The sequence below is a fragment of the Anguilla rostrata genome, chromosome 15 (assembly GCF_018555375.3).
Source record: "Anguilla rostrata isolate EN2019 chromosome 15, ASM1855537v3, whole genome shotgun sequence".
Taxonomy (NCBI): Eukaryota; Metazoa; Chordata; class Actinopteri; order Anguilliformes; family Anguillidae; genus Anguilla; species Anguilla rostrata.
Genome location: NC_057947.1, coordinates 26,206,558 through 26,222,653, shown reverse-complemented (window position 1 = coordinate 26,222,653; position 16,096 = coordinate 26,206,558). Strand labels below are relative to the sequence as shown.

Sequence of the window (16,096 nt, the reverse complement as noted above, 5' to 3'; positions counted from 1 at the left end):
ACTTTGATTAAACTACTGAGGAGGGGTCAGGCTCAATTCGCGGAGAGCCACAGCGGCTGCTGATTTTTCGGTGTGTTCCGGAACTCAAGCGATTAATTGAAGTCATTGATTGGCTAAGGAGTGTTTCAAGGCTAAATTGGCAGTTGAAAAAAAGTCACAAAAACCTGTGGACACCGTGGCCCTCTGGCTGTGGGGTTGAGCACCCCTGAACCCAGATAATATGACCTAATTAACTATTCAAAACTTTGTTACAGGAGGGACAGTGTCACAAATAGTCTGCTGCTTGGATGTGCGTTGTGTCTGTTCAGCTGCAATAACAGTATCTGGGCAGTCCTTCGCTTTGACTCATAGCGTGTTTGTTTTAGAGCTCGTAGCCAGGGAATAAAATTGATGTTTTCCAGCCCCATCAAACGTGGAATCGCAGTCTCGCTGGCTAATGTCTGACGGGCCTGACCGTCACACGCGGACCTCAGTGTCACACACGTCTATCTTTATTCCTCTCTCCGTTCTGTGTGATCTTGTGCTCTCTCGCAGTTTTACTGGCAGGATATCACGGCCCCGTTTGAGTCAGACTGAGGGGGTTCGGTCGCGCTGGCGCTGCCTCTCTTTGGGTTCATCCGCTTCTTATGAATGACTGACGTAATCTTACAGACTGACGTCCGTTTATTTTTTCTTATTTTATTTATTTTTACTCTTTTTTTTTCCCCCTCTTGCTCTGTTTGTGTCTGTGAGTGGCTATTTGTGATAATTGTGATCTCGTTTTCTTCTTTAATTTGTCCTCTACAATAAAGGAGACCAAAAAGTGTTTTTAAAAGGTCTGCTTAAATTGCTTAAATTGCAATAGAAATTGAAATATTTTATTCATGTCTGTACTTTAAACAGTGTACACGTACAGATAAAATATACAAATGGGTAAAATGAGGACATGTTGAGTGATATATTGAAAGAGTTTCAAGTGGGGGCCCTTCATATCTTTCTAAATGGAGCTTGATAGATAAGAGCCTTAATGGCAGCACTGTAGCTCATGGTAATAGATCTGTGCATATCTGTGCATCTCTCTCTTTCACTCTTTCTGTCTTTCTCACTCTCTCTATATGTATAATATAAACTAATAAACTATTTTTTTTAAAACTCCATTACAGGAATGACTGACTGATGTAATCTTGTAGATTAACTTCTCTTAGTGTCCCATACAGCAAGGACATCCAAGCATCTCATCTCACACCTTCCCCTCCGTTTAGGTTTTTTTTTTTTTACCTGTCAGACATTGAGAATTTTATCTGTCAGCATACGGAAATGTGTTCTCTCTCAAATGGAAGACTAAATTAAAATCCATCCATCTTTCTATCCATTGTTTAATCATGCTTATTCCTGGTCAGGGTTGCAAGGGAGCTGGAGTCTATCCCAGCATGCATTGGGCGTGAGGCAGGAATACACCCTGGACAGGTCTCCAATCCGTCGCAGATTAAATGAAAATGCTTATGATAAATTCTGCAGCGCTCGGTATGCTACGCATATGCACGGCACCACATTGATTGGTTTAGGTTTCTGGTAGCAGCTAGTTGGTTAGAGGTGGTGGTTCTTTTAAGATGACATCACATTTAGAGCACTGTACAAATTACATGGGTACTAATCGCATTTCCCTGAGCCAAGTAAAATCAGTAAAATAAATTCTGTCGTACTTCCAGTAGCATTCTGTTTAGGAAAAGCGTTTAATCCCCTGTGGTTAAAATGACTGATAATAACTTCGTTATCAGCTACTGATTCGCAGGAAGTTAGCAGAGGGTGCGCGATTAAAGAATTGGCAGACACGGCTCCTTTGAGTCCCTGAATTTCTTCTTTATTATGAATAAAGGGGAAAAAGGATTCAGTTCTCAGCAAAATGACCATGTTCCAATGACAATGAAATAACATTTTGTTCCAGCCCCCCCCCCCTTTACCACCCGCCTCTCAAACTTTTAAAGGGCTCCAGGAAAATGTCAGAGCAGCCTAGCGAAGCATCAGGCATTTTTCACTGTCATACGAGGATTCCCAAGATCAAATTGAATGTTCTGCGGTGCCTGTTAACAAGCCGGGCTTCTTCTGATTTCATTTGCCCCGTTCTGGGCCAGCGGGAGTGAGGCATCGATATTTGCTGCTTCACATCTGTTTAAATATGAGCGTGCCCATCACCAGATGGTAGGAGCGTTTGGTCATCGTTAATGAGAATTATTATAAATACTCGCTCTGTGTGCTTTCAGAGCATCGACTTTTCTCCTGAGAGACTGGAGAGAGAGAGTTATTTTTTATTCAGTTATTAATAAAACTTTCGGTGTGAAAGACATCTTCATCAGGGAAAGAAACCGTTGCTCTGTCTGCCTTTGGGCAGAAGTGTTGGAAACCTGTGGGGGTCAGTCAGGGGCCCGTTCTCTCTGTATATCAGACTCTTAGGGGTCAGTCAGGGGCCCGTTCTCTCTGTGTTCTGGACTCTTAGGGGTCAGTCAGGGGCCCGTTCTCTCTGTATATCGGACTCTTAGGGGACAGTCAGGGGCCCGTTCTCTCTGTGTACTGGACTCTTAGGGGTAAGTCAGGGGCCCGCTCTCTCTGTGTTCTGGACTCTGAGGGGTCAGTCAGGGGCCCGTTCTCTCAGTGTACTGGACTCTTAGGGGACAGTCAGGGGCCCGTTCTCTCTGTGTACTGGACTCTTAGGGGACAGTCAGGGGCCCGTTCTCTCTGTGTACTGGACTCTTAGGGGAAAGTCAGGGGCCCGTTCTCTCTGTGTTCTGGACTCTTAGGGGTCAGTCAGGGGCCCGTTCTCTCAGTGTACTGGACTCTTAGGGGTCAGTCAGGGGCCCGTTCTCTCTGTATATCGGACTCTTAGGGGACAGTCAGGGGCCCGTTCTCTCTGTGTTCTGGACTCTTAGGGGTCAGTCAGGGGCCCGTTCTCTTTGTGTTCTGGACTCTTAGGGGACAGTCAGGGGCCCGCTCTCTCTGTGTTCTGGACTCTTAGGGGTCAGTCAGGGGCCTGCTCTCTCAGTGTACTGGACTCTTAGGGGACAGTCAGGGGCCCGCTCTCTCAGTGTACTGGACTCTTAGGGGACAGTCAGGGGCCTGCTCTCTCAGTGTACTGGACTCTTAGGGGTCAGTCAGGGGCCCATTCTCTCAGTATATCAGACTCTTAGGGGACAGTCAAGGGCCCGCTCTCTCTGTGTTCTGGACTCTTAGGGGTCAGTCAGGGCCCGTTCTCTCTGTGTTCTGGACTCTTAGAGGACAGTCGGGCCCGTTCTCTCTGTGTTCTGGACTCTTAGGGGTCAGTCAGGGGCCCGTTCTCTCTGTGTTCTGGACCCTTGGGGTCAGTCAGGGGCCCGTTCTCTCTGTGTTCTGGACCCTTGGGGTCAGTCAGAGCCCCATACCCTCCAGAGCCTTTAAAATGTCTCTGTTCAGCTCATCTGAATGCTGCTAAACCAAAGCACTGGAAATTCCCATGAAAAGTTAAAATGTTCAACTGCCTCTCAGTTTTTCCACAGTGATATTTGTTGATGCAAAGCAGTGTAGACTGGACTGTATCCCCCCCCCACGGTCTCAGTGTGTGCAGCATGCTGCACTGGAAGCACTAAATTAGAGTGAAGGGCTCCACAGGGCCGTTTAAAAAGCTGTGGATCGTTCTCTCCCCCAGACCACACGTCGGTGGGGGGCCTGGGCGACAGCTTCTACGAGTACCTGCTCAAAGCCTGGCTGATGTCCGGCCGGACGGACGTGGAGGCGAGGAAGACCTACGACGAAGCCATAGAGGTGAGCGCCGGCCCTTTCGCCTCCGTCTCCGTCTCTCGTCGGGGCGCGTCGGCACGGAGACGCCCGCAGGAGGAGGCGCGGGACGAACGGCGGTAATTAAGCGGGCGCATAAATCCGGGGCGGCCGCCGGCGTCGGCAGATTTACGGCCGGCACGCTCGGCGTCCTGTTTACACAGCTGGCTCTGCAGCACGCTGTCGCTCTCAAGGAGACGACGCTGATATAGCCCATGCAGGGGTACGGGGGAGCTGAGCCGATTGGTCCAGAGACCGCTCCGCTCTCATCGGCTGTAAGTGCCTAGCAGTGTGGGCGGGGACTGCGGTTAAAGGTGCTTTCAGGTAAACTTCATCACTGCGTGTTATTATGTGGGAGGTTTATGAACTGGAAGGGTAATCATGGTTCTGTGTGATGAGCAGGGCTGCAACAGTTTGCATTGGTGTGCACGCTTAACCCTTTAAAGATTTGGTCTTTGGTCTTTTCTAAATTCCAAGTCAGTGTTCTAGAACTCCGTTGCTTTCAGTTACCAGTAGTGATTGTGCCATCAGCATTAGAATGTTCAGTTAAGAAAATTCTAGACACGTTTGTGATGTCACACCTTAAAGGGTTGATCATATGAAGTTTATGTGGGGATGCAGTCACAGACGCGTGCACTGCACATGTGCAAACTGTGCATGTGAGGCTCCTCACCCTCCGGGCTGTCTGTGTTGCCCACGCAGGCCATCGAGCACCACCTGATCCGCACGTCCAGCAGCGGCCTCACCTTCATCGGGGAGTGGAAGAACGGCCACCTGGAGCGCAAGATGGGTCACCTGACCTGTTTCGCTGGAGGCATGTTTGCGCTGGGCGCCGACGGCTCTCCCGACGACAAGGCGGGGCACTACCTGCAGCTGGGAGCCGAGATCGCCCACACCTGCCACGAGTCCTACGACCGCACAGGTGAGGACTCACACACACACACACCTGCCACGAGTCCTACCACCGCACAGGTGAGGACTCACACACACACACACCTGCCACGAGTCCTACCACCGCACAGGTGAGGACTCACACACACACACACACACACACGCACACCTGCCACGAGTCCTACGACCGCACAGGTGAGGGCTCACACACACACACACACACACTCACCTGCCACGAGTCCTACAACCGCACAGGTGAGGGCTCACACACACACACACACACACACCTGCCACGAGTCCTACCACCGCACAGGTGAGGACTCACACACACACACACACACACACACACACACACAGACACACACACACACACACACACTCACCTGCCACGAGTCCTACGACCGCACAGGTGAGGGCTCACACACACACACACACACACACACATACACACACACACACCTGCCACGAGTCCTACCACCGCACAGGTGAGGACTCACACACACACCTGCCACGGGTCCTCCGACCGCACAGGTGAGGACTCACACACACACACACACCTGCCACGAGTCCTACGACCGCACAGGTGAGGGCTCACACACACACACACACACACACACACACCTGCCACGAGTCCTACGACCGCACAGGTGAGGACTCACACACACACACACCTGCCACGAGTCCTACGACCGCACAGGTGAGGACTCACACACACACACACACACACACACACACACACACACCTGCCACGAGTCCTACGACCGCACAGGTGAGGACTCACACACACACACACACACACTCACACTCACCTGCCACAAGTCCTACGACCGCACAGGTGAGGACTCACACACACACACACACCTGCCACGAGTCCTACCAACCGCACAGGTGAGGAGTCACACACACACCCACACACACACCTATGGGGTGTCAGGGCTCACAGCTTACGCTGCATTAGCCTTCCTAAGAAGGAGCTGAGTCTGTCAGTGGTGCTCTCTTCAGTGTTTACAAATTAGGTTTTGTGTTCATTTTAACTTAACAAATGAGGTTCTATATTCATTTTAACTTAACACTGAATAATTACCTCACTTAGCAAAGCCTGGCGTTCAGCAGAACAAATTGTGCCCTTATTGTTCTCATTTTAGAATCAGGTTGCTATGGGAGTCTTACTCAATGCATCATGTAGTTTCGGCCTGCTATGAATATTACACTTCTCCTAGTCTTGTTTTTTTAGACACTCTGCAAATGATATGCAGTTGCATCATTGCGTATCTATTAGTATCACACTGCAAAAAAAATGTATTGACAAGCATTTTAGTCTTATGTTTAGACTTAAAACCTACTACTTTTTGTAAAATAAGACAAAAATATTGCCTGTGGTGAGACAGTTTGACTCATTTCAGGATTTGCCAATGGGGTGAAACAGTTTCACTCGTCAAGCAAAAGTAACTTAAATACGCTAATATTTTATACTTGAGAGGAAGAAATGAGATTTTAACCCTTTGAAGAGTAGTTTTTTGGAGTTTTTTTCTAAATTAAGTCAGTGTTTTCCAACTCTTTCAGTAGGGATTGTTGCCTCAGCGATAGAATGTTCAACTAAGAACATTCTAGTCACACATTTGTGATCTCACACCTTAAAGGTCTCGTCACAAGACTAAAACACTTGTTATGTTATTGTCATTAGCCAATTATAATGCGCTGTTGTAGGTGAGGAGGTCGGGGTGGCACCTGGGGTGGCCAATGAAATTGCAGTGTCCCATTGGACACGCCCCTGCCTCTCTCCCAGCATGCCTCTCCCTGTGTGTCCCCCCGGCAGTGCTGAAGCTCGGCCCGGAGGCCTTCAAGTTCGACAGCGGCCTGGAGGCCGTGGCCGTGCGGCAGAACGAGAAGTACTACATCCTGCGGCCGGAGGTCATCGAGACGTACTGGTACATGTGGAGGTTCACCCACGACCCCAAGTACCGGCAGTGGGGCTGGGAGGCGGCGCAGGTGAGACTAACCCCGCTCCCCGGGGGGGTCCCCGAGGCAGAGGGAGAGTGACGTGCATGTCTAATGACTCACTGGTAGGGTGCCTCGCTGCTATGGCAGGACTCAGACCTGGAGAAAGCTCTGTTTAACCCAGCTTGAAATGAGCTCCAGTCAGTGCAGCTGCATGGCTGCTGCCTTTGGTCCGGGGCCCGCCAGGACATCTGCTGTTTTCTCTTCCTTCATCCATGTGTTACCGGGAGAACGGTGGCGCGGTTGTTCTCACGCATGGACCAACCCAAGGGCACGCTGGCATCCAGCAGCTCGACGGTGCCCTCTGCTGGAGTCCTGTAAGATTACCTCTTGCCACTGAAGGGTGGGGGAATCTCCGGTCTCAACAACAGCAGGCAGGGACTGGAGCTCCAGGACCGGTGATCAGCAGAACGGCACGCGCACTGTCGCCATGGGGACGGGGGCTGTTGAGAACTTATCTGTAACGTGGTAGTGCACTGCATGGCTTCAGTCACTCACAGAGAGAGCTGGCTTAAATGTGCACTGTGCTTTAACAAGACCAGCACCAAGAACACCAAATCCAGTTTTTATTGACTGTGTGTGACTGAGTCCTCGGTGCTGCTATCTGTGAAATCTGAATCATTGATCCTGTTGACTCTGGAATGAGGTACCGATGCCCCGGGTGTGCTGTACGAGTCTTTAATGCCGAACACTCTGCATACGTGCTCTTTGGGCCTTGCCTCTGAGTCTGTGTGCTGCTGTGTGTGGCGTGTGAGCCTGCCTGGCGTCTCCGATGCGAGTCTTCGGTGCCAGCGTCTCTGTGGGGACTTACAGTAGTGTGCAGCAGCTGTCCTCTCAGGCGGAGAGATGGAGGGAGAGAGGGAGGAAGAAGAGCAGCTGTTGGGGCCCTGATGAATGGAGGGCAGAGGGGAGTGGATGAGAGGAGGAGAGAGGGAGGGAGGGAGGGAGGGAGGGAGCAGCAGCTGCTGTGTGATGTCATAAAGGCCGCTCTGTCCGAGGAGCTGCCGGAGCGGGCGAGGCGGCAGGGCGCTCTCAGGGGTGGGCGGCGTGCGGATGAAAGGGCCTGCTCTGTCTGCGGCGACCGCACGCGTGAGGCGAGGGGCCGGCCGTCCAGCGGGCCAGCAGACGCACGCGTAGACACGCGCTAACTGTAACTGTAACTGGTGCTGGTGCTTGAAGGACAAAATTCAGCGCTCTCATGTTGTGGGTGGGAAACCTGGATGGAAGGGCTGTCAGGTTTGTGAAAAAGCATCTGTATTCTTCTGCTTGTGTAGCGCTGTGTGCAGGTACACACGTCATGCATGCGTGATGCGCGCGCGTGTGTATGCAAACACACACGTGCTGTGTGTGCGCATACGTGCGTATGAACACACACCCCGTGCACATGCATGTCTCTCCCTGAGCACACAGTGCCTCTGGGCTCCTGCTGTATCCTGCTCTCCGCTCGGTCTCCTTGTTTGAATTGTAAAGCGTTTCCTGCTTTGAGTTTGCTCAGATTGTACACAGCCTGTGGGGCTGCTGGCCGCCCAGTGAATTCAGATCGATATTAAAGCAGAGGGATGACTGAAGCGGAGGAGGCGGGCTTGTGTGCGTGTGCGTGTGCGTGTGCGTAGGGGCAAAGTGTCCCCGCTTTCCCTCCAGGACTGGACCTGTGTAATGGAGGGCGGGATCCGGGGATCCCACTCGAACCCTGAACCCCGTGGAAGGCTCAGTCCTCTGTGTTTGGAGTGTGAGGTGCTGAGGCAGTGATGTGTTTGGAGTGTGAGGTGCTGAGGCAGTGATGTGTGTGAGGTGGCTGATGTGGTGTTGGTGGAGCTGTTCTTTCTTGCACTGTGGGCTTAATCTGAGTGGGGGGGGCGGGGGGGTGAAGGTTGTGTCAGGACAAGCGAGAGTACATGGAGACAAACCTGAAGGGAGAGGTGGGAGCCAGGAAGAGGTTTCTACAGTAAAAATACATTTAACAAAAGGGTACCTTAAAAGCAATTATTAGAAGTCGCTATTAAAAGTGATCTGACAAAATTACCGCAAACTATCTATTCAGATTTTATCACAACACAATCAGTGAATGTGTATTCACCGGCTGTTGCTCTGTTATGGGCGTCCTCGTTCTGAACTCATTATCGCTGTGCGTGGATGTCTGGTGCTGTACGACTTCAGTACATTAGTTACCTCTTCTGATTTCATAAAGGTGCTTGTAATGAGATCTGAATGCAGGTCAGGAAGCGCGTCGCTTTCTAAGCTGGGGCCTGGGGGAACCAGTTCAGCGAGCGCTCGGCAGCCGCGGCGGGCGGACCGAACGAAAACGCGCTCGGAGCGTCGCTTACACACTCCACTCGTTCGTCTGCGCGCGGCGTTTGGTTCTGGGCCGCTGAGCGCGTTGTTGCTGTCGGAGCCCCCGGCTACACGGCTGAGCAGAGAGGCGTAAGTGCGGCCCTTCCGTTGTTTCCCGCCCCGTGGTTTTCTCTGCGTTCACTTGTGTGGTTTCTTCTGCATTATCCTGCACCCCCATCGCCCCCCCCCCAGGAGGAGTGGTGTCCCTTCATGAGCAATCAGGGACAGGATTGAAATACGGCGGGGCTGGAGGAAAATCAGCAGAACAACGCCGTCATTTTCCTCAAGAGTGCCTTCTTGGGGTGGGGGGGGAGTGGTGTGTGTGGGTTAGGGGGGTTAGAGGGGCGGGCCCGGCACTTCGCAGTCACGCACAGCTCTCCCTCTGGCCCAGCAGATTTCTGTCCAGGCTCTCTGTCTTAAGGTTTGGGTTTTCAACAGGGGGTCTGTGGACCCCTGCACTGGGGGGTCCTTGAAGGTACTGTAGATAGCCACTGGCCAGACTTTATGTGCAATGGCTATATATAGATTTGGGGAATTATTTCTAAATATGAGACGTTTTCTTTTTTTTTTTAATAAGCATTTTTAACTTTTGTTGGGGGCCTCGTGCATGCCTTTGGGCCTGGGTGGGGGTCCCTGGGGCAGAACTGTCTTTAGGCTCTGCAAAGCAAAGCTTTCACTGCGGGGTGTGGCTGTGGCCCAGGGGTCGTGACCCGCGGGTTTGAACTTCATAGGTTTAGGCCGTTACCCTTCTGGAGACCCAAGACAGCTCTTTAAAATGGAGGGCTGTCCTGGCCCCTGTGTGAGACAGGAGGGGTGGCCCTTCTACCCCCGCCCCGCCTCACAGTGGGCACGCCCGCCCGTCTGAAGCGGTGGACAGGGAACCAGAGGTGGTTTTGCGTTCCTCTCGCTCTCTCAGCCGCGGGGTAGCGTTAGCACGCGCACGCGCCCAGCGTGCCTCTCGTTTCCCAAAGCCCGTTCCAGCCGATCCCGTCACGAGCGGCTGCACACAGGGCCCGTGTCCCGGCTCACCCGTGAAATGAGCAGCCCCCGCGCGGGCGCCGCGCGGATTTGAGAAATCCAATAGAATTCACCGTCAGTGCGATACAAATTCATCTGCGCTGTGTTTTTTTAAAAAGAGCTGTTGGTTCCTTTAAGTGCTTTTTGTTGATCTCCCCTCGCTTCAAACCAGAGACTTAAAAAGGGATTGTGTTCAATCCTCCAGTGCAGACTGAATATCTAAAGAGTGTGACCCTGACCCTCTTTAGATATCTTTTGCATTTCCATTTGGGTTATAGGTATATCTATTTTTCCGAATTCCCTGTGGGATATAGTTATAGGTATATCAATTTTTATATTTTGAGTTCATCAGACTAACACTGATGTTTTCAATTTTTTGTAGGTCACTCTGCATAAGAGCATTTGTTAAGTGATAGTGATGTAAATGTAAAATAAACTGTGAGCTCCAAATAAAAGAAACAATGCTGCTTGCTTGTCTGTATGTAGAATTTGCACATTCATTCTTGGTTAGCGTAGTTAACTCGCACTAGTGCTTAAGTGGTGTTGCATCATTATTCGCTGGTCGCGGATGTTGTTAGCCAGTTCTGGCGCTATTGTTCATGTCAATCAGGTGAATGCACGTCCGTTTATCCTGTATTGTTAGCTCTGGATAGGGAGCGTCTGCTTAACGAGCTTAATGTGATATAAAGCGGATTGAGGAGAAGGATAATACCCCGGTCTTCTGTCTCAGGATGGAGGGAAATACCTTATTGGGTACGCGGTGTCATTTTAGCACGTTAGCGAATCTCCGCTGTGTAAACCTGGGATTAGCAGCCAGCCAGTTAGCGTCCCACAGTAGGGGCCTGTCTCCAGACCAGCCACAGTAGGGCTACACATTCAGGCATGAAGATCAGATGAAGACTAACTTATGATGCACTGTATGAATGATCTGACTAATTGTGTGGTAGGTGTCCTAAAAGGCCAGAGGTTCTATACCAACCATTTGCCAGCTTTGCAGAGCAATGAGAAAACACTAGAAAAAAAACAGGTGGAAAGACAAAGACAGGTTGTTGTTGTTACTGACAAGAGGTTCATTTGCATTCTGCATTTTGGTGTCATTGTTCTGATCGTCACTTGAATATTCATAAAAGAGCCTTTGTTGTGCTAAGTGGTGTTTTTCTCTCTCTCATCCTGGACTCGAGTGGCTAGTTAGTGTAACAGAGCAAAATGCAAACAGGACTCCGATGGGTGGCTTTTGCATCCCCTCACGCAGATGATGCTGAAGGTGCTAGCGGAGGTCGTGTCTGGAGCCCACTAGCCCCCCGCTGTCGAGAGCGCTGAGGTCAGAGTGGACGAGGCGTACCGAAAACAAAAAAAGGGTGACCCCGGGCACCTGTGGTTCCTCCGGGTCATGCCATATTCCAGCCCAGCACGTCCCAGCCTGAGCCAGAACGCAGATGTGAAATGTGCTCCTACTTTGATTCTGAGATGAGAGGGAAATTATTCACTAACTACAAAAAATCAACTCCAAAGTCTGCGGGCTTTTTTTGAGTGATTTCTGAGGTTACAGACAATGGCTGGCTCCCCTCCCTGATGTGATGCTGCTGCTTTTGTCACACATGACTCAAGGCGAAAAAAGGAGAAAAAAGCACAAACCGAAAACAGAAACCAGTTCCTGTGGGATTAAGTCCCCGTGATGGAAAAAAAAGTGGCAACCGATGCCATGACGATTAGTGGTTATTCTTCAGTGCTCGTGTACTACTCCTGTGAATGGACATTAGGTGGCAGTTTGCATTTGCCCTGCAGTGCCAGACAGGCCACATGTCTGCATTGCCATTGGTCGATGCGGGCGGAGAAATATCTGTTATTGATGTCAGCCCAGAATTTCCATATAACTGGTGTGTACCGAGGATTTGTTTGCAGAATGTGGGTGGGGTGATTATTTTATGCTTGAAGAATTTGTGCAGCACTTATCTAGGTTTATTTAATGTAAACCTACATAGTGTTTGGTGTTTGCAGACTGTGTGTAGTGTTTACGGAGTGTGTGTGCTGTGGTCTGTAATGTTTACTGAATGCGTCTGATGGCTTTTTTTTTTTTACATTGCATGTAGCTGTGGAGTCTTTTGAGTTTGAAATGACTGTTAACTGACAGTAACTTTTAAGAGGTTAAATGTCTGTGTTTTCTATCTGTTTCTCATTTCTACATGTTTCTTTGTTTGTAGAATTTGTGTTTTTTGGCAGTGTTCTACCAATTACATGTTAATGCCCACACTCTTAAATTGCACTCAGATCAACCGTGTTCTCTCTCTCACCGAGCTCTCAGCAAGGTGGAAAGAAAGCCTCCAGCAGTCTCAGTTATCAGATTTCCCAAGCCCCACCCACCTTCAGATGTTGCGCATGTTTTCGGGCTGTTGTTTGCCTGGGTGCCCCTGGGGTTGGGTAGGACAGAAAGCTGTTTGCCGGGGAGGGGGGAGTGGGTGGGAGTGTGATTTTGTGATTTCTCCACCAGAGGGAGCCCTCCCTGACTCTGTCTCTTTCCGCCCGCCAGGCCATTGACAAGTACTGCCGTGTGAGCGGAGGCTTCTCCGGCGTCAAAGACGTCTACTCGTCCAACCCCACCTACGACGACGTGCAGCAGAGCTTCTTCCTCGCAGAGACGCTGAAGTGAGCCCCCCACCCCATGCACACACTCCCCCTCCCCACACAGAGCGCTGGCTTATCGTTCTGATTGGCCGATTAGAGCGTGCGCTCAAAGTGAAGATGATTACAGAAGCACAGCAGGCTGAAGGGTGGCCTCGCAGTCCTCTCTCATTTTGTGCGCTTGCTCCTGTTCGTCGGTGTTGCACAGGCTTGGTAATCTCCCGGCAGTACACGGGAGTGAGATGGGCTTCCTCACAGTAAACGGCCCTGTCACCTCTCTCATTTTTCTCAGGCGTCTTAAGTCTACGGGGACTCTCTGTTCACAGCTTCGTATTCTTGTTATTTAACTGTCGACGCTCACTCATTTCAAGGTGGATCTTGTGGAATCAAGCTGCGTGTACTTAGCAAATAAAAATGCAGCTCCTGTGTAAATGAACAGTATCACACAGCACGCTGGTGGCTTATGTAAATAGCCCCAGCTAGTGTTAATTACATGGTTACTGTGCTTTATTACTAAAGTTAGAAGATCAAACATACTGTACAGTAGCAGTTCCCCAGCTGTAACTGCAGTGGTAGTAATGCCCTTCCTGTTAGTGCTTATTAGCTGTTATTCCTGCGCTGGTCTGAGGCCCAGGTACTGGTGTGTGAGGATAGTGGCCGTTTTTAGGATTTAATTTGTGTTACGCAGCGTAATGAGCCTTGCTGCACGTCAGATTAATTTACTCCAGTTTGAGGTAAAGTGGGGGAAAGAGCCTCAGCAAGAACGTGGAAATGCTGCCCTCTGTTGGTGGATTTGAAAGAAGAATCTCTGGATCAGAATGTTAGTTGCAGTTTTCTTCACCATAATTTTTAATTTCCTCTCACGGGCGAGATTTTCTGCAACACTGCAGCTAGAACTGTGATGTGTACATATGAACTATGGCTGCATGAGTGTGATAAGATCAGGTATATAGTGAGTATGCAGGTGTATAGTGAGCTATGCAGGTGTGTAGTGACTGTGCAGGTGCGTAGTGAGTATACGGGTGTGTAGTGTGTATGCACGTGTGTATTGAGGTGTGCTGGTGTGTAGTGAGGTGTACAGGTATGAAGTGTGTATGCACGTGTGTAGTGAGTATACGGGTGTGTGGTGTGGTGTACAGGTGTGTAGTAAATATACAGGTGTGTAGTGAGTATGCAGGTGTACAGTAGCAGGTACCTGAGCATTGTGCCTGCCTACCCCCAGGTATCTGTACCTGCTGTTCTCTGGCGATGACCTCCTCCCCCTGGAGAACTGGGTGTTCAACACGGAGGCGCACCCCCTACCCGTCCTGCACCAGGGCAACCTCACCCTGCCCGGGACAAACGCCCTGCGATAGGAGGGGCCGCACGGGACGCCCGAAGCAGGACCGTCCCGCCACTCTCCTCCCCCCTTCAGAAGGGCCGCAGGGAGAAGGGGCGGGGCCTCTGCTCCTGCACGCGGTCACGTGACGCGGTGAGCTCACGGGGGTCACCTGACCAGGCCTACTTTGTACTTTATTCCATTGCTTCCCATCTGACCAAACGTCCATGCGCAGCGCACAGGAGGACCACGGGACCGGTCTCTGCACATTCACAGACTCTGCTGGGAGAGGGTGTATATTTATCATTCCTGGATGGACACACTGACTGCAGCCGCTGCTGTGAGCGGAGATATGTGTACATATCTCTGCATTTCTCTGTTTAAAAAAACAGGCTGGTGGGTATAAACACACTGGTTTATACTGGGCTGGGATGGACCTTAGTTTCTGTGGAAAGACATGCCTGCAGACGGATATACGGCGATTTTCGCGGAGTGGATGTGCACTCGTTTATGTTGCGCACATAGAAGATCGTGAGGATTTCTTTTTCTGGGGCGTTATTTCCACCCCCCTTCCTAATTTCTGGCTTGAACACGGTCGACGCTAACCCCAAACTACAGCACTACCTGTTTACTCCTCCCCGTGATGACCTTTGACCTGGAACTATACTGACTTCCTGTCACACTCACTTTGGTGGGACAGAGAGGGTCTCCATGTTGGGTGGGGTCAGTCAGTTGGCGGTGTCCTGCTGTTTTTGTCCATGGCCTCATTCTCAGTCTCCGGGCTCGAGGATCAGCTGAGAAAAAGTGTACATTGGCCATAGCCGTGGATAACGTACAGTACAGTACAGTGTCATGTTGCCCAACTGCCCCAGTCTGTGGTGACCTTTCATCTGTAGCTCTCTCTCTCGTCCTCACAGTGGAACAGATAAACGCTGTCTGCTTACGTGCTGTAGGAGTTGTGTAATGGTGGGCTGTTGATTAGGGAGCGTTCTGGAGCAGGTGCAGAAGCTTAACTGGAGAGGCTGTGCTGTGCTTCTGCGGTCTGGCTGACCAATTGCAGTCTGAGACATTTAAATTACACCAATCGCACCTCCTTCCTGGAAGTCAACTGTCCCTCAGTTCCAAACCATCGACCGTCACGTTCAGCACCATTATGTTCCTCAACGTCCCGCGTCGAGTCATTCTTAAGTCATCCCCAATCGATGTTTTCAATGAAGATGAGGGTATTTAAACACTGTGTGTGATAAGCCATGTGCTAAATGTACATTTTTTGAATAAAAGGTGAGTAGGGAAAGATTTTTTTTTTTTTTTTGACTGGTTGTCCAGTCAGGTGTCAGTGTAGGAGAGAGGGTGGGGTGCTGTGGAGGCTGGTGTAGACAGCGCTGTCTTACATAAGAGCGCTGTGGGAGAGTCAGGACGCAGATAAACGCGTCAGTGGGGAGCTCCCAGGGACCACACTGCCGGAGGCGCCATGGACATTCTGCCTTGTGCACAGTAGTGTTCAGTGTTAAATCAACTCTTACAGTGTACTTGTTGTCCTTACCCTGTTAGAGTTGGATTTACACTGGACTCTTTTACTGTGTCTGTATACTCTCCTGGTTGATGGTTGACATTTAGACAGTGCAGTCTGCTTTAGAAGTTGCCGACTGGATGCTCCCTTCCAGTAAATCTCCATACTGCCACCTAGTGGTGTAGATCTTACGCCTCTGTTTCCCCTGTCTCCCCAAAAAGATGAATGTGATGGCTAAAGATTTCCATACCTACCTTCACTAAACGCTGAAAAGGTGCAATTACCCCCCCCTCCCCCCAAACATAAATCCATTTTATTCTCACTGGCCAGTACGTCCCATGTGACATGATGATGTGATGTTGTATGACTTCTCCAGGCATTATGACATCCACCAGCACACACACATACATACATCAAGCCCAGTAGAACACCTCTTCACTGGCATTGTTACACAGGCACATACACTACATTTCCTCCAGGCTCCTGCCCCCTTCCCCATGCTGGCTTTCATTGCCATTGTCCTCCTGGTGTCAGCAGGAATGACGCTTATGACCTTATAAGGGTTATCTCTGGTGGAAGTATGGTGGCCTTTAGCTTCAGCTTCACTCAGTAGATGTCTATTGTATATG

General features: G+C 50.4%; 1 protein-coding gene across 3 annotated transcripts in view; it reads left to right on the top strand.

Annotated features, from left to right (window-relative positions):
• Positions 1-15,881, top strand: part of LOC135240999 (mannosyl-oligosaccharide 1,2-alpha-mannosidase IB-like) — a 97,216-nt gene extending 81,335 nt beyond the window's left edge. For all 3 annotated transcript variants that reach the window (XM_064311084.1, XM_064311083.1, XM_064311082.1), the window contains exons 10-14: positions 3,656-3,771; positions 4,486-4,705; positions 6,491-6,663; positions 12,548-12,663; positions 13,862-15,881. In XM_064311084.1, coding sequence (XP_064167154.1) covers positions 3,656-3,771; positions 4,486-4,705; positions 6,491-6,663; positions 12,548-12,663; positions 13,862-13,994 — 758 coding nt within the window. In that variant the 3' untranslated portion in view covers positions 13,995-15,881. The remainder of the gene's footprint in view (positions 1-3,655; positions 3,772-4,485; positions 4,706-6,490; positions 6,664-12,547; positions 12,664-13,861) is intronic.
• The last annotated feature ends 215 nt before the right edge of the window (positions 15,882-16,096 follow it).